General features: G+C 59.5%; 1 protein-coding gene across 6 annotated transcripts in view; it reads left to right on the top strand.

Moving 5' to 3' along the window:
* PRDM16 (PR/SET domain 16) overlaps window positions 1–24,179 on the top strand; it is a 364,158-nt gene extending 339,979 nt beyond the window's left edge. For 3 of the 6 annotated variants that reach the window (XM_063660225.1, XM_063660222.1, XM_063660221.1), the window contains 8 exons: window positions 1,879–1,966; window positions 5,125–5,294; window positions 5,962–6,039; window positions 12,947–13,116; window positions 13,417–13,591; window positions 18,317–18,553; window positions 19,400–19,574; window positions 21,007–24,179. In XM_063660225.1, the coding sequence (XP_063516295.1) occupies window positions 1,879–1,966; window positions 5,125–5,294; window positions 5,962–6,039; window positions 12,947–13,116; window positions 13,417–13,591; window positions 18,317–18,553; window positions 19,400–19,574; window positions 21,007–21,141 (1,228 nt within the window). In that variant the 3' untranslated portion in view covers window positions 21,142–24,179. The remainder of the gene's footprint in view (window positions 1–1,878; window positions 1,967–5,124; window positions 5,295–5,961; window positions 6,040–12,946; window positions 13,117–13,416; window positions 13,592–18,316; window positions 18,554–19,399; window positions 19,575–21,006) is intronic. The other 3 variants (XM_063660224.1, XM_054443264.2, XM_063660226.1) reach the window with 2 other exon arrangements.
* The last annotated feature ends 473 nt before the right edge of the window (window positions 24,180–24,652 follow it).

Genomic DNA, 24,652 nt, shown 5'->3' with positions numbered 1-24,652 from the left:
CTCACCGGCTCTCCCTGGGGCGGGGCCGTGGCAGCGCTGGGCGGGCTCAGTGCACGGTGGTGTCTCTTTCAAGCTCCTCCAAGGTCGTCCCCCAGCCTTTGCTGACTTCAGGAAGAGGCCCCTGTTCTTGGGGGGGTCTGCACCCCTCAGGAGGGATGCCTGGCTTGGCGGCTGCTAAGCTAGGTGCCTGGCCCGGGCCATGTTTGGGAGGCCAGGATGGGTGCTCCCGGACACATGCAGTTTTCTTGCGCTGATGACCTCTCAGACTTCACACTGCTGGCCTTGAGCCCCTCCTATCCCCAGTAACACCCACCCCCCACCCCAACCCCCACCCTTCCCCACCCCTCTCTCCAGCTGTCATCTCTGGTCTAGCTCTCCCCAGCCCCTACCTGCAGAAGTCAGAGGAGCCCGGGCTGAGTGCTTCCTGCCCCTCCTGGTGCGCTCCTGCCCCTGGAACCACAGCGGCAAGGGGAATGGGGAGGGGGTGTCTTTCTGGAGGCCCCGGGGCAATCAGAGAAGGAGCCAATGGTCCTTGGAGGGGAGGAGGAGGCGAGGGATGAAGCAAGCACTGGAGGGTTTTCTAGGCACCAGTGCCCTGTGTCTCTGATGCCTCTCTTGGGGAGAGGCGGGTTTAATGCCACTCCCTGATTTCTGGGCAGGTTTGCCCCTCCCTAGAATGCAGGTGGGTTGGGAGAGCAGGGCCAGGCTTGGGGAGGGGGTCCCACCCCCACCAGCACGTGTCCCTGTGCTCCCCACTTCGCCATGCCAGGAGACAGGCAGGCGACCCTGAGCAAGTTCTGTCCTAATAAAGCAAAAGCGGCCAGTTATAGACATGCTGGGAGTGCTGTGTCTTGGAGCGGGGTGGCAGGTTTACCAAAGCGCTCTCAGTGATGGGAAAGAGGCTCCCAAATCTAACCCTCACTATGGGGATCCAGGCAGACAGGGAAGAGCAGGCTGCCTTCAAAAGCCGCCAGGCCAAAGGAGGGTCAGCGGACAGCCCTGCCCGCCGCCTCGGTTTACCACAGGAGATTTGTATTGTGATTCAGTGAGCAGGCTTGTCACCTGCATCTGGGGAAGGTTCTGGAACTGTAATCTCCAGCAGCCCTGGAGGGTGTTTAGACAGGGCCCTGTCTGGGTGCTGCAGGAAGCCCCTGGTGACCTCCCCGGGACAGAAACCTGCTGGCCACTCACGTTCATCAGCACACACGGGCAGCTCACGTTCATCAGCGCACACGGGCAGCTCACGTTCATCAGCGCACACGGGCAGCTCACGTGCATCAGCGCACACGGGCAGCTCACGTGCATCAGCGCACACGGGCAGCTCACGTGCATCAGCGCACACGGGCAGCTCACCCCGCGCCAAGGGCCGGGTCAGAGAAGGAGGAGAGGAGGCCTTGAGCCTCCGGTGTGAGCCACGCTCTGCTGTGAGCAGGTCCAGGGACCCCCATCAGAGTGGTCCCCACTCACACAGGGCTGACCGGCCAGTTAGGCCGGGGTGCGCGGGGCCTTCAGGGAAGACTCCAGCCACCTGCACTTAGCACCCATGACCTGCAGGGGTGCTGGCAGCCAGGGGTCTTTGAAGGCCCTCGAGGGGACCTTGGAGGTGTGGGAGGTGTGAGGGAACCACTGAGAGAGAGTGTTCAGGGGCAGGTGGTGACAGGGAGGGTCCGTCTAGGGGTGCAGGTGGGCTGGACTCCCGACATCCCCAAGGCCCACAGAGGAGTCTGGTGAGCGTTGGGGCAGCCCCGGCGAGGCCCACACCATGGCCTTGTGACTGGCCAGGTATACGGTCAGGCGGGGTGGGCGGCTCTGTAGAGCGGGTGGCTCGGCGGGGCGGGCGGCTCGGTGGGGTACGTAACCCTCTGTGCTGTTGTCCAGCAGGGTAGAAAAGCGGAAGGTCACGGACCCCGTGGGAGCCCTGAAGGAGAAGTACCTGCGGCCGTCCCCGCTGCTCTTCCACCCCCAGGTACGTCCTCAGTGCAGGTCAGGGCGCCCTGTAACCCACACGCCAGTGGCCCCACCGCCCGGCTGCCGAGGCTCAGTGGCCAGGCAGGAGCCTGAGTCCCCGTCCAGGCCACACCACGCACAGACGCCCTCAAAGGCAGAGGAGGATTCTCTCCCTGTGGCCCCTCAGGTCACTGTAGGCTGGAGAGGTTGAGGACTGAGAGTGATCCTCACAGGGCCACCCCAGGGACCTCTCTGACCCCTGGCTCCGGGCTCCAGGAGGGAGAAGGAGCTTCGCTGGAGTCGTGGGCAGAGCCTGCAGGAGCGAGGGCAGGGATTGTGAGTGAAGGGAGCAGCCTCAGGTGGCAGCCCAGGACACAGCGTGGGCGCTCTCTCTGGGGTGCACAGGACCTGAGTATGTTCAAATGGACCAGAAGAGAGGAAGGGCCTGACCATGCAGAGAGGGGCATGGAGCCAGGCCCCAGGGAGGTGATGGGCAGGGGGTTTGGAAAGAGACCCAGAGAGCCCCCCAGTCCAGACAGGCGGGTGCAGACCCTGCCAGGCCTGGAGGTGCCCCTGCCTGCCCCTGAGGCCACATCCTGGGAGCAAAATAGCGGGTGGGCAGCATGGCCAGGGCAGAGTCTTCCCGACCTCCTGTCCCCTACTGACTTGGTCTCATTGCTGGGAGCCTGGCCCCTTCCGCAGCGCCGTGGGCTGCACCTGGAGGGTCCTGAGGATCGCACAGTGGGCCTGGCCCTGACAGACTGCAGACCAGACCGGGGCATTGTTCTCTTTCTCAGCCTTCCCCGCCGTGGACGGGCCCCCCACCTGGTTTGTGAAACCTGCGCCCAGGCTGAGTTCACAGCTAAACTTAGCGCCTCCCATTGTTTCCCCGGGGCCGTGGAGTTTGGTTAATAACTTCCCCTGATTTTCCTCGGGATGGGCTGGAAAGAGCCATGAGCCAGCCAGGCGCATCCTGTGTTTGTGTTTGTGTGGGGAGGCCGGGAATATCTGATCGGGCGGAGCAAGCCGGGCGGGAGAGGCCCACCCAGGCCCGAGGACGGGAGCCCAGCGGGGGGCAGTTTCCATTGTCCCTCCTGCCCGCTGCCCCCAAGGGCCTGCCACCCCCGCTGCCTGTCCCTGCAGCCCGGAGCCAAGAGGTGGGGGCGGGAAGAGAGAGATGACTAATAAGTCACCAAATGGTCTAAGGTTGGGCTGTCACTCGGGCAGAAGGCGCCAGTTACTAAAGACCTCAACAAAGCCCAAGAGGCCATGACTGTGCAAAGACCTCAGCCCCGCTGCTCCGGGCTGCGGAGGGACTGGTGAGGCCCGGTTGACGGCTCAGGGAGCAAGGCAGCTTCCATCTGCCCATCACTCATTCTCATCAAGATGAGAACATGCCTGCCTCGCAGGGGTGGGAGGAGCCTGACCCCCACAGCCTGGGTGGGGCTGGAAGGGGCCAGAGGGGAGGCCTTGGCCGCTGTGGACGGACACGAGTTTCTACTCGTTCATTTCTTTCTGGGTTTTTTTATTGTAACCAGTCAGTTGTTCCCCAAATAGCAAAACGTCCCCACCACTGGGTCATGTCTCTGGGAAGCATTTGTGGAAAGCCCTCTGCTCCCTACCAGCAGCAGCTGGATAAGTCCCTGGCAAGCAGGTCTCCGAAAAGCTGAGTGCCAGATGCCCGGCACTCGGACTCTGAGAGACCCCAGCCGCGTGACGGGATAGTTTCGTTTGCTAGTGGGCAGCCAGGGCCAGGGTCTTGCTGTAAATGGGCAGGTCACCTCTGTGGAGCTGGCTCTGAGCATTGCCCAGAGGCAGCGAGCCCTATATGAGGCCCTTTGATGAGGCAGGTCCCCACCTGCCCTTCTCCTCACCCCTACACCCATTCCGTGGAGGCTGGGTGCCAAGAACCCGCACCCTGGCCGGTTCCTCCCAGTGACACCAGCACCTGGGGAACCCCAAGCTTTCCCTTCCCTCTGCATCTGTATCCGCTCCTGCCTCCTTCATCATCCCCTTCTCCGGGAGCTCCCAGGGGAGGCAGGCTGTGAAAATACCTGTTTAGCAAAGGTGTCTGGAGAGCCCTGTGGGTCAGGCATTGGGCCCTGGGAGCACTGGCCCCACCTTCAGCAGGCTGGGTGTGTGGTGCGGAGGCCCGGGGTTTGTTCCCTGTGTTGCCTTTTGCTACTCCTCAGGGGATGATGAACACTCTTCCCTTTCAGCCCCTGTGCAGCCCCCTACAGGGCCTGGCACACAGCAGATATCACAGGGTGGCCTGTCTCCTTCTCCACTGGGGTCAGCTCTGGATCTTCAAAGAGAAGGGGAGCTGGGAGAGGCAGGGCTGACACTGAGCAGCTCCATCAGCCCAGCCCCTCCCCTCTCCTGTTGCTATTGTCAGAGACCTCAGTGGGGCCAGGACAGTCTGGGATTCTGATCAGAGCTCTGCCCACTGGGTGGAAATGACCAATCCCATGCTTCCACTCTCCTAATCGAGCAAGCCCTGGGCATCTCCAGGGAGCAGAGAGGCAGCTCCTATTGCCCATATCAAATTGCCCTGTGTCATGTGACATTATTATTTTGAATATTTCCTTTGTGGGATTAAGTCTTAAAGAGGCTGTTGAAGTCCTTAGTACTTTGCCTGCAATTATGGCATGCTGCCACTTGATGGCAGTGGTTCTGCAGGCCCACAATCTATGCTTTGAGATTCAGGTTGCTACTGTAATTTTTCAAGACTAAAAAATAAACTTTTTAATGTTAAACTAGATGTAATTCTGCATTTAACCCAAACTAGCCAACCAGAAGTGCTGGCCAGGAGTCAAGTCAGCTGGGCATTTTGCTGGCCTGAGTCAGATAAGGGGTAATCATAAACATCAGCTACCTGTATCACTCAGGTCCCGCCTAAACCAGGCAGTGAGGCTGGTTGCTAAAGGTCAGTTTCAGCTCCTGCAGGAAAGACCTTAAACTATAAATGAGGGACTCAGGGAAGGACAAGAGCAGGGCTGGCTACAGAAAGGTGAAAAAATCCAACCCAGGGTCCAAGAAGATACTAGGAGACCATTGCTTCCAGTGCCCACCTGAGCACCCTAAGATATGCTATTGTACAGAACCCCCAGCAGTGCATGCCCCTGAAGACAGGTGAGAGTCAGCTGAGTCCATAACCTCCCACTCTTATGCTTACAGATGTCAGCCATAGAAACCATGACGGAGAAGCTGGAGAGCTTTGCAGCCATGAAGGCGGACTCGGGCAGCTCCCTGCAGCCCCTCCCCCACCACCCCTTCAACTTCCGGTCCCCACCCCCAACGCTCTCTGACCCCATCCTCAGGAAGGGCAAGGAGCGATACACGTGCAGGTGAGGGGCCCTGGGGTGCTGCTGGGACAGCCGTGGCGGGGCTCGAGTGCCACACCTGTGGCTGTGATCCTGGGCTTCCAGGAAAAACTCAGTCCCGGCCACAGGAAAGCACAGCACTGCAATCAGTTGGTTATCTGCTTGAGGTCATGCTTTGCAAATAAGTGACTTGGGTGGCCTCCCCTGCCTCACGCCATGCTGTGCTCTTGTGAGCTCAAGAATATGCAACCTCAGCCCAGCCTGAACTGGGAAGGCTGGGGCTGAGGTGTGCTGGTCAGTGACTAACCTCAGCGCTTGGAGGGATGGGAAGCCCAGTTCTACAGCCTCAGCCAATTTCTGCAGTGGCAGGATGACACCCTCCTGGCCACCCTGTGCTGGTGCAGGCCCGTCCAAGTCTGTTGGAGCCTGCCCTGTTCACCACCAGACTGAGGGGCCGAGACGCTTCAGGGGGCAGGGGCTGCTCTGTCTACTCCTCTGGCCCATGGCAGCCTGCTCTGTAACTGAGTCTGGGCTTCAGGGCTGTAGAAGGGACTGAAACCGGGACGCTGGGATGGGTCCACCTGTGCATCAGGCGTGAGACCAAGAGCATTAGCGTGAAACCATTTCTGGGAAATGGCCATGTAAGCCCACCCTAATCCTCCCTCACCCTCCCCACCTCCCTCCACTCCAGGTACTGTGGAAAGATCTTCCCCAGATCAGCCAATCTCACCAGACACCTGAGGACGCACACTGGGGAGCAGCCGTACAGGTAGGTGCTGCCTGGGCCGGGTGTGGGGGCGGGGCCACCTGCCCCCGTGCACCGCTGACCCACTCCTAGGAGTAAGTATGCCATTCCCAGGGCTCCCTGCTGGAGTGAGCAGGCAGTGGGCGGGGCTGGGTGCTCAATTCTGGTCACTCTGGCCCTCCCCTCCTGGCCTCACCAGGATGTTGTGAGGATGAGGCAGGAGGTGCCCAGGAACCTTCTGGAAGGCATCTGCCTGGCTCTCAAAGATGTGAGGGAGCAGCTCTCCACCCACCCTAGGATGTTCACTGGGGCAGGGGATCCTCATCAGAGCAGAGCTGACCAGAGCCAGGGCCCAGAGGGTCTACATGGAAGGAGAAAACCTCAGCTTCCCCACACCCAGCCCAACTCCGTTCATCTCACGACGGCCGTAGCTGCCCCCACACCCCAACTCCTGGTGGGCCAGGGAGTGGGCCAAAGGTAGGGCGGACTCCGTGCAAATGCGGGTCCCCACCCCCCACTTAGAGCCCACTGAGGGATTCCACGGGGTCCCGGGGACAGCCTGGATGGGAAGCAGTGTGTCTGCTTCCAGGATCTCCCCGTGCTCCTCTCACCTGAGGAGCCAGCTGGCACCTGCAGTGAAGCAGTCACACAGCTCATCGGGATGGGGGAGGCATTGAATTTGGGGCCCACAACAGCCTCCCAACAGGCTTGTCATCCCATTTCAAAGATGAGGGGCCCGAGGCTCAGAGATGCCCCGTGAATCACCGGGGTCAGTGCCTGGGAGTGGGCATTTTAAGCGAGAGCCCCAGACAATGGTAACTGGGAGGCGAATGGGGAAACGCTCGTTTTCTGCCAAGGCTGGTTTAGCGACACACTCAGGGTGTGTCTGTTCACAGAGGCCATTGGGGATAAAGAGTGTTTCACACGGCTTAAGTTGACAGCATAAGATTTCTGGCCTCTGGCCACACAGAGCTAGAGGGACCACATGATAGTGCAGGCACTGGGGACTCAGTTTGTGTCTCCATCCCTGGGGAAGGAGACCAGGTGAGGCACCTGTACACATCGTGGTCACTGACCCCCACTCTGAGACAGAGCAAGCATCCCCGGCTGCCCCAGGGCTGTGTCCCAACTCGCAGGGTAAATGACAGCTCATATGACTTACGGGTCATGTGTTCAGCGCTCACAGCCCTCCCCAACTCACAGGCCCCCCCTTACCCACCCTTCAAAAAATAGTGACTTACAACTTAACAAAGGCTAGCAGCAGAAAGATTTATTTGGTCTGGTCCCCTCCCAGAAAATGAGCTGTGTGTTTTTTCTGTAATGAGAGCCGACTTCTGGACAGCGTTGTGTGCTAAGAGCCCCTAGAGGGTCGGGGTGGTGTTTATAGAAGAATTTAATTATCATTGATTTCTTTTGCTCTCTCCAATCTGTGAGTTTCGACTTTGGTAACAATAATTGCTTTGCAAGTTTGTGTTGCAAATCCTGACTTTATCTGGCTCAAGGCAGGTCTGTGCCGAGGGGTTTGGAGCGTGTAGCTTTCCTTTTGATACCACTGGTGGTTTCTGGACTGGCTTTGATAATCAGAAGGATTTTAAGTTGGAGGAGGGAAAGTGCCGGCCATCCCCAGAGGATGGCCGCCAAGAGGAGCTCAACCCCCCATGCCCGCCCCAGTGTGAGCCCCTTTCCGGTGCCAGCACCCACGTGTGTGCCCGCCGCATGTGCGTATGTGTGTGCCCTCGAGAGGTCGGGCTGACGCAGCCCCGCGCAAGCAGGAGGAAGCGGGCTTCTCGTGGGTTGCCTGGAGTGATCGGGTAATAAAACCAGATGACATTGGAAGCCTCTTCCGTTTAAGTCCTTGCCTCAGATGACCTGAAATCGTTCCGAATGTGTTTCAGAGCCCTGAGGTAGGGAACGTAGAGCCTTTGGTGCACCGAATACGTTTGCTGGAGGTAACTTGGCCCCTAGCTTCTCCTGGCCTAGAGGTCTTTGAGTGAAGCGGGAAGGTGAGATTCAGTTAATGTCAGTCTTATTTCTTAAAAATAAAAGTTAAGCTTGTAGCTTTGCGGGATTTGGGTTCGAGAAGCAAAAAAATTGAACTGGGAGTGGGGAGGGGAGCTGCTCCTTGGTCTTCATCCTGACAGCCGGCCCGGGGGTCTCTCTGGGAGGCTGCCCCATGGAGCCTGGAGTCACAGCCTGGATGCGAGCCTGCTCGGGCTCCCCGGGACTCCTGCTGGGACCCGAATTCCCGCCTCAGGGCTGCTGACTCTCTGGTCTGCCGCGTGCTTCCATCATCCCCCCAGGCTCTGTCCTGCCTTCTGTGTGAAGCTGGAGCGTGGAAGGGAGGCATAGTTGTGCTTCCATCGGGGGCTGCAGGCGGCCCGTGCATGTCCTTCCTTTTTTAGTTGTATTTTTACGGCTGGGTTTCAAAATCTCTTCTTTCTTCCTCTTCCCTCACTTTTACAGTCACCAAAAGCAGATCCCCCTGTAGTGGCTGCAGGAGACCCCACTGGATCCTAGGAAGGATGCCACTGCCCAGGGCTCAGGGGCTCAGGGGCCCTGGCCACCTCCCCCTGACCTGCCCATTCTCTGTTGTTCCCCTGCCAATGGCTTCTCTGGGACTGCGGCAGGCACGGTCACAGCAAGGTCCTCTCAAGGCCCTCCACATTGCGCCGGGGCCAGGCTACCCTGCACGCTGTCCTTCCTTTTGGAGCTCACGGGCGTGTTATTTTACGCAGTGAGACCATCAATTTCACTGGCCGCTTGTCAGCTTATTTACAACGCAGACCCCAGCTGCTCGGAGAACTCTGCTGCCTCGCAGCCCTGGGCACACGGCTCCCCTAAATTTCAAACGGGCTTCTCTGTCTGGGCCATTTATTTAGATTAGAAGCAAGAGAGCGCCACGTTCAGGGCTCTCCACAACCAAATTGAACACACAGCCCCGTCCGTGGCTCTCCCCGGCCCCAGAGCTTCACACAAGGGACTTGCTCTCCAGTTTTATGAACAAGCTTCTTTTCCAATCCCATTTCTTACCTCGGATCCACAATTGCTAGGGTTTACGCAAGAGCCATTAGGTGGAGTTTCTGCAAAGGTCTCTGCATTTCCAAAGAAACCAGGAACTGAATGAGCCGTGTTTGAGCACACATGCAGACAGACAGGCAGACACACAGGCAGGCGGACAGACAGACAGGCAGAGAGACAGGCAAGTGGACAGGCAGGCAGGCAGACAGACAGGAAGACAGGCAGGCAAACAGGCAGGAAAACATACAGACAGGCAGGTGGACAGACAGGAAGACAGACAGGCAGGCAGACAGACAGGCAGGCAGACAGGCAGGCAAACAGGCAGGAAGGCAGACAGACAGACAGGTAGACGGACAGACAGATGGACAGACAAGCAGGCAGACAGACAGGCAGACAGACAGGCAGGGTGGACAGGCAGGAAGGCAGATAGACAGGCAGGTGGACAGACAGATGGACAGACAGGCAGGCAGACAGACAGGCAGACAGGCAGGGTGGACAGGCAGGAAGGCAGATAGATAGGTAGGCAGACAGACAGATGGACAGACAGGCAGACAGGCAGGGCAGACAGGCAGGAAGGCAGACAGACAGGCAGGCGGACAGACAGATGGACAGACAGGCAGGCAGACAGACAAGCAGATGGACAGGCAGAAAGGCAGATAGACAGACTGGCAAGCAGGCAGACTGGCAGGCAGACAGACAATCAGGCAGGCAGACAGATTGGGCTGCCTCAACATGCCAGAGGGGCACATGGCCCCAACTGGTTGGGAAGCCTCTGGCTGGGCAGAGCCTGAATGCTCAGACTGGCAGGTGCTTTGCATCCGGGCTGGAGAGGCAGAGTCCAGTGTGTCCTTTCTCAGCAGTCAGTCAGCCTCAAAAGCACGGTGGTCCCAGGGCCAGGCACCACCGTTCCAGTCTAAGGATGTATCAGGGTGGGGGATGTGAGAAAATGCATTTGAGGGTGTAAAATCCCTCCTTTCTGGGAGATTGTGTGGGACACGTCGAGCAGAGGGGCACCCAAGCATCTCCACCCCTGCTGCCGAAAGGGCTCCATCCTCAGCCTTATTCTTGTGTGAGTTCACAGGCCGAGTAAAACAAAACTGCAACACTGCCCAGGGCAGGCTTTGTGGATGGCAGGTCCAAGCCAGGGCGCTGCCTGTCACTGGGCTGCAGGAGGAGAGGCTGGGACCCAGGTGCCCGGAGGCAGCTCAGCTGACCCAGGCAGGAGCAGGGGCTCCCAGAGAAGCCCACAGGCCAGGCCCCTGGGGTCAGGAGCAGAGAAGGCTGAGGGTCACTTCGGGGAGCTCAGGGACTTCGATCACAAATGGTTCTTTGCCTGTCTACTGTCGAAGAGGCCAGAGTGAGCCTGGCCTCCGGCAAAGGTTGGAAGGTTCGGGAATTGAGTGGATGAAGCCTTAGGGCAGCGCCCGGGAAGTTTGCCGGAACAAAGTGGGACGGGGAAATGCCGCGGCCAGGCGTGGGAGAGGAGGGCCTTTCTCCCGGGACTGCCTCCCGTTCTCTAGGGGACCCATTATCAGACTTCCTAGGTTTTACCAGGCAGCCTGGGGAGCGGGGAGAGACTTGCAGGCTCTGAGATTCCAAGGACAGTTTCTCACGGCCGCAGCCCCTCCATGTGGGGAATGCTGAGCTCCTGGGCCCGGCGGCAGCACCCGGAAGGTGTGGGACTGAAGCTTCCTGCCTCAGGGAGGCCCCTGCGGGTGTGTTGATGGCAGGTCAGACTCCCTCGCCAGGCTTTTGTGATAGCAAACACCAGCCTGGGCCCCTCCTGTACAGGGTAGCACCATGCCGAGAAGGCCAAGCCACACAGCCCCTCCCGGTCTGGGAGGCCAGGACTCCCGAGTGTCGCCAGGCACGTCCCCATCCATGTGACAAAGGCATGTGACCCGTATGCTGCACTGGAGCGGGCCAGTGGCACCGGTCGGGGCGGGGTGGGGCCTCGCAGAGTCCTGTCCTCTGTGGGAACGAAGGCCTGTGCTTAGAACAGCCACGTCCCCTTCGGGTGAACTAACCCTGCCCCATCCTGGTGCCTCCATAGAGGCTCCCACAGAGGCCCTGGCCTGGTCTCCAGCGGCTGCCAGGCCCCCCGGCCAGGATCCTGCTGCAGTGGGTAGACTTTCTGTGTGCTGTGCCGTGGACATCATGGAGCTTGTTTTGTTTTCAAAATATGAAAATGCATGATCATATAAACAAAATGTTCAAGTGTGTGTGTGCCTCTGGGATCAGATAAGCACCGCTGCGGGCCTTCTGATGACCAAGAGCACACACAAGTGTGCACACACAGGCATGGCACACATGCACATGCCAAGCACACACGTGCAACTGAAAACCACACAGTCAGGGTTCCCTTCACCGTCGCCCAGCCCAGCCGGGTGCCTCTCAGTAAGCCAGTCCCGGCCCCCCACAGGATGCCCCCCAGGGAGGAGGCTGTGTCTTCACAGAGGCAGCTCACGTGCGTCTACAGAGCTCATGGGATTCCTCCTTAGCTCGTCCCCAGCTCCCCCTCTTCGTTTCAGGCATGATTTTCTTGCTGCTCAATGCACGTGTTGCTCAGGCCCCCTAGCTCTCAGCCTCGCTCTCTAAAACGAGAGAGAACAACCCTCCCTTTCCCTGCCTGCAGGGTTACCCCGTGTGGCTGTGAAGGTCACTCCCAGCCCAAGGGCCCCACACTGAGGGGGACCCTCCACACGCAGCCCTCCTCGATCGCTCATTATGACGACTTTCCAGCCGCAAGGGGTCTTGCTCTGATAAACTCAGGGTGTTAGAGTCCTGCTCTGCCTGATGCCGTGGAGGCCAGATGGAGGAAGGGGGTCTCATCCCAACTTTCCCACGTGCACGGTGCAGGCTGGCAGCAGCCCTGCCCAGCCTGGGGGAATAAAGATAAATCGAGCCCGGGAGCTGGCAGTGCTCAAAGGGACCGGTATGGTCTTTGTGTCCTTAATAGAGGAGGCAGCCAACAGGTAGCAACATCCAGGGCAGCCCCCAACCCCTCCACGAATGGACTGGCAAACTGAGGCTCCAAGTGAGGTGGGGCCTGCCCAGGGGCCCCCAGCCACCTCGAGGGGTGGAGGACGAAGGTCACAGGGAGCTGGCCTGGGAGCTGGTCTGGGAGCTGGTCTGTGGAGTCCCTCCACCTGGGAAACTGGACTTGCCGAGTGTCTTTCCGTGGAGCAAGGCCGCCCTCTGGAGGCTACAAGGAGCACGTCACCCTCCGGCTGCAGACCTGCGGGCGCCGCGGCCTGGGGGCCAGGGAGACCCAGACATGGGAGGGCGGGAGACACTGGAGGGTCCGGGGCACCGCCTGCCCGGGGGACACGGGGCACACTCCGGGGGAATCCGCCACCCACAGAACAGTAGGAGGTTGAACCCCTGCTTTTTTTTTTTTTTTTTTTGAGACAGAGTCTCGCTCTGTCGCCCAGGCTGGAGTGCAGTGGCGCAATCTCAGCTCACTGAAAGCTCCGCCTCCCGGGTTCATGCCATTCTCCTGCCTCAGCCTCCAGAGTAGCTGGGACTACAGGCGCCCGCCACCATGCCCGGCTAATTTTTTTGTATTTTTAGTAGAGACGGGGTTTCACCGTGTCAGGCAGGATGGTCTCGATCTCCTGACCTCATGATCCACCCGCCTCGGCCTCCCAAAGTGCTGTGATTATAGGCGTGAGCCACCGTGCCTGGCCCTTGAACCCCTGCTTCTTGAAGCCGGGGCTGTTTCTAGGGGCAGCTTCCCCAGGACGCCTTTGGCTCTCCAGCTGGGAGATCCAGCAGCCTCTGGGACACGGTGGGGCAAAGCTGTGCACGGGGCACGGGGCAGGGGCACGGGCTCCCTTCCCCCCACCCTCTGTGGCCCGGCCTGCCAGGCAGAGCCGGGGCCTGCGCTGAGGAGCGCGTGTGCCTCTTCCAGGTGTAAGTACTGCGACCGCTCCTTCAGCATCTCTTCGAACCTCCAGCGGCACGTCCGGAACATCCATAACAAGGAGAAGCCTTTCAAATGCCACCTGTGCAACCGCTGCTTCGGGCAGCAGACCAACCTGGACCGGCACCTCAAGAAGCACGAGCACGAGAACGCACCAGGTGGGCCACGCGGGGTGGGGCAGCCCCCAGAGCACCCACATGGGCAGACCCCACAGAGGGGGAGGGGGAAGAGCAGGGGAGGGGGCGCCGGGCAGGGAAGAGGGCCACAGACTACCCCTCGGGAAGCCAACAGGCACCCCTCAAACCGTGGTCATTAAGGAGAACCTCGTGCTCTCTGGTGTCCCTAAGAAACCTGCCTCCCTAACAGTACCCCAAGTGTGCCCCGTTCGCGGTTGGTTTGCCCCACAGAAGGAGGGGTTCAGCGAGAGGCCGCCCCCTGACGCTCCCGCCCCTCCGCAGTGAGCCAGCACCCCGGGGTCCTCACGAACCACCTGGGGACCAGCGCCTCCTCTCCCACCTCTGAGTCGGACAACCACGCACTTTTAGACGAGAAAGAAGACTCTTATTTCTCAGAAATCAGAAACTTTATTGCCAATAGTGAGATGAACCAAGCATCAACGCGAACAGAGAAACGGTAAGAAAACTGTCTCGGGCTGGGGAAAGTCTGGACCCGGCCAACAGCCTTGTGTGGCCACCCTCAGAGGACATGCACCTCCACCCCAGCACCAGCCCCAGCCCCTAACACATCCAGATAGGCACAGTGGGGCGGAGGCCCCTGGGCTCTGGGAACCTGGGGAAGCTGTGCTGTCTGCCTCAGTTCCTCCACCTGGAATCATGAGAGTAAGCACCCCTGGGCTTACTGACCTCACTGTTAACATACGTGTGCGCAAAACACTCGCCAGGTGACCAAGCCGGCCACAAGTTCAGCTGTGCCTCTGAAACTCAAGGACATTTTGATTTAATCTGAGGCACTAAAGATTTCCAAACTGAAATGCTGCACCTTTAAATATACACACATGTACACACGTACACACGTGTACACATGCACACACACGCACACATATGTATGCTCCGTGTACATGTACACATTTGCATGCACATATGCACACAGAGATGCACGTTTGTATACATGTGTATACACATGCCATTGATGAATCCTCACTTGTTCCTCGCCTGGCCTTGCTCTGGGAGCTGCAGTTTAGGGGATGGTGCCTGGGGACAGGGCAGGACGTGCCTGGGTACCGGGCTGTGTTCTGGGCATGGGCAGTCCAGGAGCTGTGTGCCCTGCCCTTTGCGTGCAGGTGCCCAAATACAGGCATGCACGTGCACACATGCACACATGTGTACATAACATGTGCATGCATAAACATGTCTTCCTAGATCTACACACACGCATATGCACACACGCAAGTACATGCACATGGAGTGTGTGTGCACATACACATGTGTGACAGACAGCCGTGTGCATACACGTAGAGACACATGTACGCACACGTGCATATAGACACACACAGCAGCAGAACAATGGTGGAATTCAGATCCAGGAATGTTGGAGCGTGCTCTGTGCAACCTGGGATACCAGGGCTCCATGTGCCTCACTTACTCTGGGGGAGCCTTCAGACACCCCAGCAGAGCTGCTTCCTTTGTGAAAGCTAACGCCAGCCAGCTGGCAGAGAACCGAAGGTGTTCCAAACTCCAAGAGGCCTGAGGGGGTGATCCCCTGATTCTACAGAAGGGAAAACGAGGCCCACAGAAGTGGGGTGCCTTGCTCAGGCCCAGAACCTGGAGCTAGATCCCAAGCTTTTACCGCACTGGCCATGGGTGGTCTAAGGCTCTGTAGCCACAGGGCCCAGCTCACTCCCCACCACCTCCAGTAGGTGAAGAAGAATCCCCCTGAGACCCCAGCTCCCTCAGAGCCCATCCCCTCCTCCAGGGCAGGGCTGTGTCTTCCTGTCATTGCTTCCAGGAGAGTGGGGGTACCTGGGAAAGAGGCATCCAAGCAATAAACACAGGAGGCAGTTGGACACTGGCTCTGGCGAAGCCACGTTCCAAATCTGTGCCCCTCCTAGGAAGGCGAGCTCACCTGCAGGGCCCTCAGCATCTTCATTCATCAAAGCCCAGAGCAGGCTCAGAGGAGGGGGCGGGGGGAGAAGCTGGCTCTGGGCCATGGTCCCAAAAGCCTCACCTCCACCCTAGTGCAACCCCACCTGCTCTGCAGCCCCCAGGCTGTCCTGGCATTCCCCACTGGGCTCCAGGAACAATGGCCTGAAGGGAACTCGGCCCTGGCCATGCTGAGACGGCCTCATGGGAGCTGTTCGTGTTCCCTGCAGCTGCGTGTCAGACCCATGAGCGCCACAGGCCAGGCCGTCCCTACCTAAGCCCCACAGCCCTGTCCCCAGGCACGATCCCCTAAACTGCAGCTCCCAGAGCAAGGCCAGGCAAGGAACAAGTGAGGATTCATCAATGGCATCCTTGCCGGGGGGTGCCCAGGACCAGGAGCGTGTGCGGAGGCTGAACCACCTGGCGGACAGCAAGGCCCCCATGTCCCAAGCTAGGGTGGCAGCCCGGCCGTACCGCAGGAGACCCACCAGGACCCCGAGCTAGGGTGGCAGCCCGGCCGTACCGCAGGAGACCCACCAGGACCCCGAGCTAGGGTGGCAGCCCGGCCGTACCGCAGGAGACCCACCAGGACCCCGAGCTAGGGTGGCAGCCCGGCCGTACCGCAGGAGACCCACCAGGACCCCGAGCTAGGGTGGCAGCCCGGCTGTACTGCAGGAGACCCACCAGGACAGAGGGCTGTCTCCAGGAGAAAGAGGTGTGGCCGGGCCTCCCCCTCGCCTTTGGCAAGGCCCACAGTGCCCTGCTTCTCACAGCCCTGGGGGTGGGGACAAGGGAGGCTCTCCACACCTCAGAACATACGGGCACAGCCGGCCTCAGCCGGCCTCAGACTCAGGTCCTCGGAAGACCCGTCCTGCTGAGGCAAGGTCCCCAGGTCCAGCTGGCCTTGTCCTGAGAGCCCCCGCGTCACTGTCGAAAATGAGAATAGGGCAAGGTGGACATAGGCAGCCAGTCCCTGGGGTGGTGGGGGTGTTCCCCGGGCCTCCTGCGGAACCAGCTCCTGCCCTCCGCCTTCAGGAAGGATCCAGTTCTGTCGGGAGTCCTGGCCCTGCAGCCCCGTGAACCCCTGAGTTGAATCATGTCCCTCAGCATTCCCAGGTGGAAGTCCCAGCCCCCAGTACCTCAGAATGGGACTCTCTTGGGAGATAAGGTCTTTAAGGAGGGATTAAGCGGAGGCCACACTGGGTAGAGTGGGCCCCAATCCAGCAGCACTGACGGCCTTTTAAAAAGGGGAAACTTGGAGAAAAACATGCAGAAGAAAAGGCCGAGGGAAAACGGAGACAGAGGTCAGGGTGATGCGCCTCCCAGCCAAGGGTCGCCTAAGAGGGCCAAAGGTCACCAAGGATGGCCAAGGAGGGCCAAGTGTCGCCAAGGATGGCCAAGGAGGGCCAAGGGTCACCTAGGAGGGCCAAAGAGGCCAAGGTTTGCCAAGGATGGCCGAAGAGGGCCGGCAGCAGCGGGAGCTGGAGAGACACCAGGGACAGATTCTCCCCCAGAGTCTCGGAAGGAACCCGGCCTGCCCTTGCCTGGATCTTGGACTTCTAGCCTCAGAGCTGTGAAAGCGTCCACAGCTGCTGCTTCAGGCCCACATTCTGTGGGGCTTGGTTTGGGCAGCTCTGGGAAACTGACTGTCCTCCCTGTTGGAGCCAAACCAGCCGCTGGGCCCTGTTCTGTGTCCGTGCCGGACATTCCGCTCCTCAACACTAGAAAGCAAATACTCTGTGCATGGGGGGTGTGCAGCAGACATAAAGAGGGCAAAACTCCTGCCCCCAGCTGGCAGGGATCCCATGCAAACCCACGTGGGGCCACCAGATGAGATCTCACAGCACATGCCCATGTGATGAGCCTGGGATCTCACCCTGTGCCATCTCGTCCCGTCCTCAGGACAGGGAGGGGCATGTCCTTGGGTCATCGAGAGGGCACAGGCCCCAAAGACAGAACCCCACCCGAGGGCACCTCACCAACAACCAGGGTGAGAACCAGGACCCGGATCCCAGCAGCTCCATGGCTGAGGAGATGGGTGTGTGTACAGGATGCTCCTGGCCCCCAACACAGGCGACCAGGACCAAGGAACTGTCCTCAAGCCCTGAAACCTGCCGAGGTTCTGTCAGTCCTGAAAGGCAGAAAGACAAGAGATAGAGACGTGGCGTCTGTGGAGACCCAGGAAATTGTGGCTTCCCCAAGCCCAGTTCCCGTGCACACAGGCGAGTCCGAGACACGGAGGTCAGTCGCTGTGAGACGCTGTCACTTTCTTGCTTGGATGCCAAGAGCAGGACCCCTGCATCTCCCCCAGACCGTGGGTACCTCCCAGGGCAGCGGGAGGCAGTGCCCCCGGGCGGAGTGAGGACAAGGAAGAGTGGCCCTGGGGCTCTGGGGCTCTGGGGCTCTGGGCGTGGGCAGTCCAGGAACTGCGTGCCCTGCCCTTTGCTTGGGCCCCTCTACGAGCATGTCCAGCATGTGCCCGGTGGCCCTTGGCTCCCCTGGGGCCCAGCCCACCCAAGACACAGCTCTTGGCTGTGAACATGAAGATGAGCCAAACTCTAGTGGCTCTTCCTGAAAGCAATGAGAATGCCCAGCCACGCCCATGCACGCTTTGTTCTTTTTTATTTAATACTGAGGAACCGGAGTCAAGGGGTCCTGCCGGGCTGCAGTGACCCTGAGGGAAGTCAGGAGAGCCCTGGGCTGCAGAAGAGTCCCCCACAGGCTCCGAAGCAAGCTTGTCCTGGTGCATTCAGACTGCTCACAGCAGGCTTTGGGCCCTCACTCTCCAGATCCCAGACAGCCCTCCGGGGCTCCCGGCTCTCAGGCCAGTGCCCACGTCCTCGAGTTGTCAGCCTGAAATCCTTCACCCCGAAGTCTGCCCTGAGGGTGCCCCTCGTGCACTGCCCAACCCCCGTGCCAGTACAGGGCCAGCTTCCCCACAGGACTGCCCACTGCTTCCATCCCAACACCGCCCTGGCCCTGGTGTCCTCCCGGCCGTAGCAGCTTTCTGCTGGGCCTTGCCCCGCCCCCACCGCCCCGAGCGCTTGTCCTCCTCTCCTGAGATCGCCCCAAGGTCTCCGTGCTTCTCACTCTGCAGAGTCAGTGGCTGGGCCCAGGGACCAGCAGGAGCTCCCTCAGGAAGGGGGCCGAGGGCTGTCGGAGGAGGCAGTAGGGGCAGAGCCGAGTCACCAGCCTTTGGGGGTCCATGGCAAGGACAGAGACGCCCAAACTCGGCCAATCTCCTCCTGCGTCATTTCAGGGCGGAGATGCAGGACGTGGACGGCAGTGCCCAGTGTCCAGGCCTAGCCAGCGAGAAGCAGGAGGACGTGGAGGAGGAGGACGACGATGACCTGGAGGAGGACGATGAGGACAGCCTGGCCGGGAAGTCGCAGGATGACACCGTGTCCCCCGCACCTGAGCCCCAGGCCGCCTACGAGGATGAGGAGGACGAGGAGCCACCCACCTCCCTGGCCGTGGGCTTCGACCACACCCGAAGGTGGGGGCAGCCGTGTGCTCCAGGACGGGGCAGGGAGGGAACGTGGGTGTCCATCACGAGGGGGACCTCCCTCTTCAGCCATTCGTGAGCCCATCCCTGGCTCAGCCCCTACTCCAGCACAGCCACCTCAGGGCCTCCGCACACAGGCCAGGGCAAGGCTGGGCCAGGGGCAACAGAGTCAGGGGCCCTTAGCCCCCCACCCACCCCCAGGGACCCTGGAGGCTGGAAGCAGAGTATGGAGGGAAAGGCATTTCCCTGCACTGAGCAGACATGGAGGGCCCCAGCCCTGCAGCAGAGCTGCCTGTCAGCCTGGGACAGCGCCTGCAGCCCCTAGAGAGCCGTGGGCCAAACACCCACCATTCTGAGCCGGCCAGAGCCACTTCCCCATGTCCTCAGTGTTCACCACCAATATCGGGCCTGGGCGACACTGCCAGCATTCCCAGATCCCCCTGGGGAGGCCCCTCGCAGGTGGCATTTCCTCTCCAGCCTGGATGCTGCCCCTGAGTCCTGGGAGAGGGAGCCCCGGGCCTCTCTGAGCTGCCTGGGGTCTTAGAGAATTGAAGCCTTCTTCTCCACCCTTCATTCGCAAGACCTGAGCCCCCTGCCTGCTGCCTGATGCGTGTGCATGCACTCACCCCCTCCCTGACCTCTGTCCGTCACTCTCCTGCATCCGTGTGGCTTCCCGTCCAGGCGTCTGTGTGTCCGTGTGTCTGTCTCTCTGTGCATGTGACTGGCAGAGATGCAGCGGCGTGCATGCAGGCCCGGAGCTGGGCTTGCAGCATCAGAGAGGCAGCCATGGCCAGGCTGCTGACAGCAGGCCCTCCCTCTCCCCGGTCATTGGTGCAGGTGTGCTGAGGACCACGAAGGCGGTCTGTTAGCTTTGGAGCCGATGCCGACTTTTGGGAAGGGGCTGGACCTCCGCAGAGCAGCTGAGGAAGCATTTGAAGTTAAAGATGTGCTTAATTCCACCTTAGATTCTGAGGCTTTAAAACATACACTGTGCAGGCAGGCTAAGAACCAGGTAGGTACCCGCCAGAGCCCCTCCCCCACCCCACCTGGCCTCCTCAGCCAGAGGTCAGCCAGCACTCCTCTCCCGCCGTGGCCCTCCTAGGCCTGGGGAAGCTCTGTTCACTGCAAGTGCCCCCAAGCTGCATCCTCCAGAGAGGCCCCAGCGACCACCGCCCTCCCGCAAGCTGGGGCGCAGCAGGGAGGGGCTGAGAGCCGATGACCCTGGCAGGACCCTCACGAGGGAGCTCACTCATGGCCACGGGTAGCTCACCTTCCTGTGGTCCTCAGTGGGAAAGGTCTGTGAGCAGGTTCCTGGCCCGCCCACCCACTTTTGTCTCCCTCCCTCTCTGATCTGGGCCCCAGTGGCCTGCAGCCCGGGCTTTTCCCAGGGGAAGAGCTGTCCAGCCGGGCGGTCTCTGCTTCCCAGCTGGAGCTATGAGGTCAGCGAGGGTGCCAGGGTTGGCCCCAGGTGCTTCTCGGCTTCTCTCCTTAGAGTAGGTGGCCCCAGGGCCCTGCTCCCGCATTTCTCTCCAGTCTGTAGGGACTCGGGGTCTCATTCAGCTCTCTACAGCTCTCCCAGAGGGAACAGGCCCACCCCAGGTCTCAGCAAAAGCCGTCTGCGTGTCTGTCTTTGTCTTTTTACTAATTCTGTGTGGAGTGTTAACGCGGGTGGGACAGTGCTGGGCTTCCCCCTCTTCCCTCCCCTCAACCCACACACGAGGCTCCCCAGGTCCCATCCCCACCTGCCCTGTGCTGGGGGCAGAAGGATGTCCCATGAACTAATGCCTGGAAACACATCTGTACTTCCTAAGAATACCATCGGCCCAGAAACGCTGCACATCCCTGTCCCAGAGGCAGCTCTTTGGTGTCCCCACGGTCACCAAAACAGACACCCCCTGGCAGGGGTGGCTCTTGTTGACCCCCAGTTCCCAGGGCCCTCCCAGACCAGACACATGTCCGTAGTTTCTGCTGATCACCAGGTGGAGAAAACTTGGGGGGAAGGGGTGGGAAGGGGTGGGAAGGAGAGGAGGCTTCGAGGGGGAGCACCTTAAAGCAGCCGAGGGAGCTGGTGTGCACAGGAGGCCCCACACCAGCACCGCAATGTCCTGGCATCACTCGGAGCAGGGGGCGGCCCTCCTCCCTCCCGCAGTCACGCCTGCTCATGTCTTCCTCTTCCAGGCTGCGGGGAGAATCTGAGTCTCTTAGTCCCTTTTGCTCCTTCTGCCCCCTGTGGCCCAGGGCAAGGTTGAGCCAGGCCAGGGCCACAGGAGGCTGGGAACGGACGAGGCTCGGCCCTGCCGGCCTGGGATGGCCTGTCCTGCCCACACGCTCACCTGTCTGTCCAGGATGGCCCGCCCTGCCCATCTGCTGCCTGTCTGGGATGGCCCGCCCTGCCCACACGCTCACCCGCCTGTCCTGTGTGTGTGTCATCCCCTCCCCGCCAGGCATATGCAATGATGCTGTCCCTTTCCGAAGACACTCCTCTCCACACCCCCTCCCAGGGTTCTCTGGACGCTTGGTTGAACATCACCGGAGCCACGTCGGAGTCTGGAGCATTTCACCCCATTAACCACCTCTGATGGGCTGGGCAGCCAGGGGCCGGCAGCCAGAGCGAGGGCACCAGCTGCGGAGGACGGAGGTGGGCGGGGCCCCAGAGAACCCTGTCCCTGCGTGTGGTCACTCCTCAGCGTACTCCCCAGCCACCATGGTTCATTCCAACTTTTCCAACGGAGACTCAGATCCCGAAAGTCCTAAAGCAGTTGTAGAGTCTCACCATCTCCAAGGATTGGCCTTGAGAACACTGTTCAGTGACAGCCCTGCAGGTGGCCATCCAAAGACAGCCAACGGAGCTGCCTCGCAGAATCAGCCAGTGGGCAGGTGGACGCTCCGCTGAGACAGAAGCTGGTGGCCACTGCCGGGTGCCTGCGTGGGGTCGCGGAAGGGAATGGATAGACGGGTGTGCTCAAAAGAGAGAGATCACTCAAATGATTTTTATAATGAAATGACAAGAATAACCCTTTTGGTAACCGTATTGACTACAGAGTCTATTTAAGCATGTGGTTTTAAAAATAGACAGTATTTTTTAAAAATCAAAAAATGACTTGCAAATTGTTTTTTAAAAGTAATTTTGCATTGCTTTGAAATTTGAGCTCATTTGCAAACCCGAGTCTGCCTGGGAACCCACACTGTGCCTGGGTGTGTTCTTTATACTGTAGATAATGGAGAAATTTTCTATCTCTGTCCCTATTTGTATAAGCCAAGGTGACGCTGGGTGCCCCGAGGCAGAACAAGAGGCGTGGGGCCACACCTATGAACCACGCAGATGCCGAAGAAGTCTTAGACAGGGCGCCCTGGGCTGCAGGCCTGCCCGAGGCTGGGATGGGAAGTGTGCCTGCCCTCATGTGACATGGAATTGGTGCCAGGGCCGCCACGTGGCCTTCAGAGGAATCCACAGGTCCCCACCCAAGATCCCTCAATTATATGGGGAAGTCGAGGGCCCATGGCTTGGGTCCGCCATGCAGAGATGTGGCCGGGCACCCATCTTCCTTCCCTCCTCTGTCCCTGCCTCGGCCACCCCACGCGGGAACCCACCGCCGTCTTCTGAAGCCAGGGCCTTGGCCACGTCCTGGGTCTGCCACCTCCCACCTGACCCCAGCGGCTCCGGTGTCCTCCACGTGGCTGCCCTGGGGAGCAATCCCAGCAGATCGCTCCGGGCCACCAAGCCGCACCTGTGCCTGAGACTCCGGATGGACGACACAGTCGCCACGTCGCTCTTCCTGCGGGTCCTTGGCGAGACACAGCTTGAGAACAGAAGGGCGTCGGGGGAACCTGCCGCAAGGAGCAGAGACAGCACAGCCCCCGGGGCCCAGCCGCCTCCCTCTCTTGGGATGCAACTTCTTCCCCACTCGGATGGGCTTTAAATTATTCCCATAGGGGCCAATTTCAAATAATAATTTTTTCCCTGATGGAATTTACCTTAATCTGTATATAACTTGTAATTTTTTTCTAATTCATTTCTTTTCTTATTTTATTTCCTCCTTAACAGTATTTTTGGCATTAGACATTCTTATTGTGAAGAAATAATGTTAATATAAGTATCTGGTGAAGGACCAAAACCGTGTAATAAGGTTGTGTGTTGTGTGGGAGTGGGGCGATTTTTTATGTGCCAAATACCCCCGTCCCCCCCATGAATCCTGCTGTCCCTGCTGCCGTTTACCAGACAATCATATGTTTTTGTTAAATTTGCGTTTCAGTTGCATTTGCATTGAAGACAAGTGTTCTATTTATTTCTTGTATTGTTTGGAAGAAAAAATGATGATAGTGTCCCAACAAGAAGAGAAAAAAAAATGCCCAAGTTGCCCTTTAAAAAAAAAGAGCGTAAATACAAACAGGAGTGGTGCAAGCCACCTTGGTGTGGGTTTGTGTCACGCGTGGACATCTCCTCAGGCTGTCCCCAGCGGTGACGGGAGGTGTCCTGGCTGCTCCAGGACAAAAGACAATCGTCTCTGTGGGTGCCGGGCAGTCCAGGCTTGCACTGAAGACTTGCCACAGGGAGGTTCCTGCAGGAGGCTCGACCCGACGGATCACAGTGAAAGGGATTCCTCCCACGCCAGATCTGCACAACGAGGCAAGACAGGACCTACCCGTGCGTGCGCTGGGGCCATGGGGTGGCCCCCCCGGGGGGCAGCGGGGGAGCTGCCTGCAGAAGAGCCAGCCGGCGTGTCGGGAAGGATCCAGGATCTGCAAACACAACTGCTCAGGCCTTCTCACGCGTTTCCACAACATCCCCTGGCTCAGACCCACCAGGTACCCCGTAGGAATTTCCAGTTTCCCTTGATCTAGATGGGATTCCTGTAAAAACGTAACCTCAGACATAAACACCCCATTTCTGTAAACCCAAATTATATGATTTCTTCTGCGAAAGAGTAAGGTGTGTGCTTTTTTTTTTTTTTTGCAATACGGCCCCGTCTCTCTGAAGTGGGACGTTCGGACGGATGGAGCCCTCAGCGTGTCTTTTCAGCAGGAGCAGAACCGATGAGGGCCACCCTTACCGTTGCTCTCCAGATCCCCCAGTCCCATCCCGCCGTTTTCGGCTGTCTTCCTAAGCGTCCTGTCTTCTCTTGGCACTCTTTCTTTCCACCTTTCCCAAGAGTCCTGGTTGCACATTTTAAGTCATATATTTTTGTCCCCCTGAAATAATGGCAAGCCCAGTTTCTCCTGAGCATTCAGCTCCCCAGGCCCCAGCACTTGGCGTTTTCGGGAGGCCCTGTTCTTAGAGCCCCTGACAAAGGCAGCACTTATTTCCCAGGCTGGTGCGCCCCAAAACACGGCCCCGACACTTAGCGTGGCCCCAGGCCCTAGCGAGCCTCGCCCTCCCAGCTTTGCTCTGCCCAGCCGTGTTGGTGCCCAGGGTTGACAAGGGCCAGGGAGCCTGGCCCAGGTGTGAGAATTCAGAGATTCTGGCCTCCAGCTGTCACCACACTGTAATGGGGCCACATAACTGTGCAGCATGGACAGGGATGCGACGGAGCAGCTGGCTGTGTCCGTGGCCAGGTGGCCAGGGTCAGGGCTGTAAGCCAGGCATCCAGGGCCCTTCCGTTCAGCCCAAATGCTGCCCCAATGCTAACTCCTTGGATTGTCAACCCCCATCCCCCAAATGGAAATTCCAAAGGAAGCCTCCTCGCACCTGCCCTCCGCTGCTCCTCAGACCCCAGCCCCCAGCGAGCCGACGTCCCCACCTGTTCCTGCTCTCATCCCCAGGTTGGGCACGTGGGGTTCCTCCTCTGTGGGCCTGGCAGACCCTTCATGAGTGGGACCCAAGATGTCACTGACTCCAACCCAGAGGAGCAAGCCCCTGCACCCTGCCTGGGGCCCTGGGGTGTGGAGCAGTGGCTGGGGTGGGCGTGGTGTGGCCTGAGAGACTGCCCAGCTGGAGAGGCCTTACTTTACAAGGCCACACGTGCAGCTGTCCCACCCAGACCCCGACTGGCCAAGACCTCCACGTCCCCAGAGTCCAGCCCTGGAAATTCCAAGGGCCCTGGTGTCCTCTGCCTTCCCCGCTTCCCCGTGAGCGTCTGCAAAGCACTTGCC

This window comes from Pongo pygmaeus, chromosome 1, assembly GCF_028885625.2.
Source record: "Pongo pygmaeus isolate AG05252 chromosome 1, NHGRI_mPonPyg2-v2.0_pri, whole genome shotgun sequence".
In the NCBI taxonomy this organism is placed as follows: domain Eukaryota; kingdom Metazoa; phylum Chordata; class Mammalia; order Primates; family Hominidae; genus Pongo; species Pongo pygmaeus.
The sequence above is the reverse complement of the archived record's forward strand: the minus strand, read 5'-3'. Positions and strand labels throughout refer to the sequence as shown.